Source organism: Saccopteryx bilineata, chromosome 3 (assembly GCF_036850765.1).
Source record: "Saccopteryx bilineata isolate mSacBil1 chromosome 3, mSacBil1_pri_phased_curated, whole genome shotgun sequence".
Classification (NCBI taxonomy): Eukaryota; Metazoa; Chordata; class Mammalia; order Chiroptera; family Emballonuridae; genus Saccopteryx; species Saccopteryx bilineata.
Window position 1 is genome coordinate 277,847,450 of NC_089492.1, and position 4,149 is coordinate 277,851,598.

At 47.6% G+C, this 4,149-nt stretch overlaps 1 protein-coding gene across 1 annotated transcript; it reads left to right on the plus strand.

Annotated features, from left to right (window-relative positions):
* The first annotated feature begins 3,482 nt into the window (after positions 1 to 3,482).
* On the plus strand, positions 3,483 to 3,668 carry LOC136329193 (small ribosomal subunit protein uS14-like). Its single transcript, XM_066265143.1, has one exon. It carries the CDS (start codon positions 3,483 to 3,485, stop codon positions 3,636 to 3,638), a length of 156 nt encoding a protein of 51 aa, XP_066121240.1. The 3' UTR covers positions 3,639 to 3,668.
* The last annotated feature ends 481 nt before the right edge of the window (positions 3,669 to 4,149 follow it).

Sequence of the window (4,149 nt, forward strand, 5' to 3'; positions counted from 1 at the left end):
ACTCATAGTTGTGTCACACTAGTTGTTCACTGATTGCTTTCTCATGTGTGCCTTGACTGGGGGACTCCAGCTGAGCCAGTGTCACCTTGCTCAAGTCAATGACCTTGGGTTCAAGCCAGTAACCTTGGGCTTCAAGCCAGAGACCTTTGGGCTCAAGCCAGCGACCTTGGGGTCATGTTTATGATCCCATTCTCAAGCTAGTGGCCCTGCGTTCAAGCCGGATGAGCCCGCACTCAAGCCGGCAACCTCAGGGTTTTGAACCTGGGTTCTCAGTGCCTCAGGCCAATACTCTATTCACTGTGCCACTACCTGGTCAGGCTGCCCTTACTTCCTTATATGAAAAAATAGAGATGTTATTAACGTCTACCTTATAAGTTTGCAGTGATAATTAAATAAATATATAAAGCACTTAGAATGGTGTAGTAGTCAGGGTTCTTTAGAGAAACAGAACCAATAAGAAATATATAGCCTGACCTGTGGTGGCGCAGTGGATAAAGCATCGACCTGGAAATGCTGAGATTGCCGGTTCAAAACCCTGGGCTTGCCTGGTCAAGGCACATATGGGAGTTGATGCTTCCAGCTCCTCCCCCCCTTCTCTCTCTCTGTCTCTCCTCTCTCTCTGTCTCTCCCTCTCCTCTCTAAAATGAATAAATTTAAAAAAAAATTAAAAAAAAGAAATATATATATACATATATATATATATATTTTTTTCATTTTTCCGAAGCTGGAAACGGGGAGGCAGTCAGACAGACTCCCGCATACGCCCGACCGGGATCCACCCGGCATGCCCACCAGGGGGCGATGTTCTGCCCATCTGGGGCGTAGCTCTGTTGCATCCAGAGCCATTCTAGCGCCTGAGGCAGAGGCCACAGAGCCATCCCCAGTGCCCGGGCCATCTTTGCTCCAATGGAGCCTCGGCTGCGGGAGGGGAAGAGAGAGACAGAGAGAAAGGAGAGGGGGAGGGGTGGAGAAGCAGATAGGCGCTTCTCCTGTGTGCCCTGGCCGGGAATCGAACCCGGGACTCCTGCACGCCAGGCCGACACTCTACCGCTGAGCCAACCGGCCAGGGCCAGAAATATTTTTAATCCATGTTCAGACTGCTGTAAGAAACATACCATCACCTGACCTGTGGTGGTGCAGTGGATAAACCTGGAATGCTGAGGTTGCTGGTTTGAAACCCAGGGCTTGCCTGGTCAAGGCACATATGTGAGTTGATGCTCCCTGCTCCTCGCCCCGTTCTCTCTCTCTCTCTCTCTCTCTCTCTCTCTCTCTCTCTCTCTCTCCTTCTCTCCCTCCCTCTCTTCTCTAAAATGAATAAAGTCTTTAAAAAAAGAAAAAGAGAGAGATAGCCTGACCAGGCAGTGCCATAGTGGATAGAACATTGGACTGGGATGCAGAGGACCCAGGTTTGAGACCCCGAGGTCGCCAGCTTGAGCACGAGCTCATCTGGTTTGAATAAAAGACCACCAGGTTGAACCCAAGGTCACTGGCTCCAGCAAGGGGTTGCTTGGTCTGCTGAAGGCCTGTGGTCAAGGCAGATGTAAGAGAGCAATCAATGAACAACTAAGGTGTTGCAATTTCACAATGAAAAAGTAATGATTGATGCTTCTTATCTCTTTCTGTTCCTGTCTGTCTGTCCCTGTCTATCCCTCTCTCTGACTCACTCTCTGTCTCTGTAAAGAAAAAAAAAAATATATATATATATATATTTAAAAAAAGAGAGAATCTGCTGTATATATATTTAGGAATATATACTATTATACACATACATATATATATAATTATATATATATATATATATAGAGAGAGAGAGATTTATTATTATGTACTAGCTCATGTAATTATGGAGACTGAGAGTCATAGGATCTGCTCTCTGCAGGCTAGAGCCCTAGTAAAGCTAGTGATGTAGTTTCAAGTATTAAGAGCAGAACAACTGAGGGTGAAATTCCAGTCCAGGTCTAAAGGTCTGAGAACCAGGAGCACCAACAGCTGGAGACGACTGATGTTTCAACTCAGGCAATAAGGCAGAGAACAAATTCAACTTTCCTCACCTTTTTTTTTTCTATTCAGGCCTGAAATCAAGGATCCTTATGACTTTAATAAAATTTAGTTTTATTTATTTATTCTTTTGTATGACAGAGACAGAGAGAGGGACAGATAGGGACAGACAGGGAGAGAGATGAGAAGCATCAATTCTTCGTTGCGGCTCCTTAGTTGTTTATTTATTTATTTTTTTTTTAATTTATTTTTTTTTTTTGCATTTTTCTGAAGCTGGAAACAGGGAGAGACAGTCAGACAGACTCCCGCATGCGCCCGACCGGGATCCACCCGGCACGCCCACCAGGGGGCGACGCTCTGCCCATCCTGGGCGTCGCCATGTTGCGACCCTCCTGGGTGTCGCCATGTTGCGACCAGAGCCACTCTAGCGCCTGGGGCAGAGGCCACAGAGCCATCCCCAGCGCCCGGGCCATCTTTGCTCCAATGGAGCCTTGGCTGCGGGAGGGGAAGAGAGAGACAGAGAGGAAGGCGCGGCGGAGGGGTGGAGAAGCAAATGGGCGCTTCTCCTATGTGCCCTGGCCGGGAATCGAACCCGGGTCCTCCGCACGCTAGGCCGACACTCTACCGCTGAGCCAACCGGCCAGGGCCTTTAGTTGTTTATTGATTACATTCTCATATGTGCCTTGACCAGGGGGCTACAGTAGAGCAAGCGATCCCTTGCTCAAGCCAACAACCATGAGGACATGTCTATGATCCCACGCTCAAGCTGGGAGCCTGTGCTCAAGCTGATGACCTCGGGGTTTCAAACCTGGGTCCTCTGAGTCTCAGTCCAACACTCTATCCACTGCGCCACTGCCTGGTCAGGCCAAAATTTAATTTTAAATCCTAGTCCTGCCTAACCTGTGGTCATGCAGTGGATAAAGTGTCAACCAAGAATGCCGAGGTCGCAGGTTTGAAACCATGGGCTTACCTGGTCAAAGCATGTATGAGAAGCAACTGTGAGTTGATGCTTCCCCTCTCCCCCACCCTGCCTTTCTGTCTCTCTAAAATCAATAATTAAAATCTTTTCTTTTCTTTTTTTTTTTTTTTTTTTTTTTTTACAGAGACAGAGAGAGAGTCAGAGAGAGGGATAGCTAGGGACAGACAGACAAGAATGGAGAGAAATAAGAAGCATCAATTATTAGTTTTCCGTTGTGACACCTTAGTTGTTCATTGATTGCTTTCTCATTTGTGCCTTGACCGTGGGGCTACAGCAGACCGAGTAACCCCTTGCTCGAACCAGCTACCTTGGGTCCAAGCTGGTGAGCTTTACTCAAACCAGATGAGCCCGCGCTCAAGCTGGCGACCTTGGGGTCTCAAACCTGGGTCCTCTGCATCCCAGTCCGGCACTCTATCCACTGAGCCACTGCCTGGTCAGGCAATAAATAAAATTTTTTTTAAAAATCCTAGTTTTCCTTTTGCCTCGTTACATCAGAGGGAGCAAGATGGGTCACCAACATCCGAGAAAATTCGGCCAGGGTTCTCGTTCGTGCCGCGTCTGCTCAAACTGGCACGGTCTGATCCGGAAATGCGGCCTCTACATGTGCTGCCAGTGTTTCCGTCAGTACGCCAAGGACATGGGCTTCATTAAGTTGGACTAAGTGACCTTCCATGAATGGGTGATTCAAGACATCTACCTTATCACAGAATGCCGTCTCTTTGTACATAAAATAAAAATGTGAAAGAAAAAAAAATCCTAGTTCCAGAAATCATACCTCTCTCTCCTTCTCTCAACCTAGCTCTCCCCCCTGACAATCAGCAACCCCCCGAGGTAGTAGAAGACAGTAGCTGGGACCTGACTAATGGTCACACAGTCCAGACCTGTGTCAGGCCCTCAAACAAATTGGGTGGTGCCCACCCATATTGGAGAAGGCTGTCTGCTTCACTCAGTCCGTCGATACAAATGCTAATCTCTTCCAGAAACACTTTCATGATGTACCAAGAAATTACATTTAACCAGACATCTGGGCATCCTGTCACCTAGTCAAGTTGACACATAAAATTACAACCGGCAACACACACAGCAGATGGGCCACAGTAAGCAATCAGTACATACAGGCTAGTATCACTGCCAATATAAGAAATGTCCAGCCTGACCAGGCGGTGGCGCAG

Bases quoted from the DNA above. Each gene is read 5' to 3' on its own strand.
- LOC136329193 (XM_066265143.1), top strand. From the start codon at position 3,483: ATGGGTCACCAACATCCGAGAAAATTCGGCCAGGGTTCTCGTTCGTGC.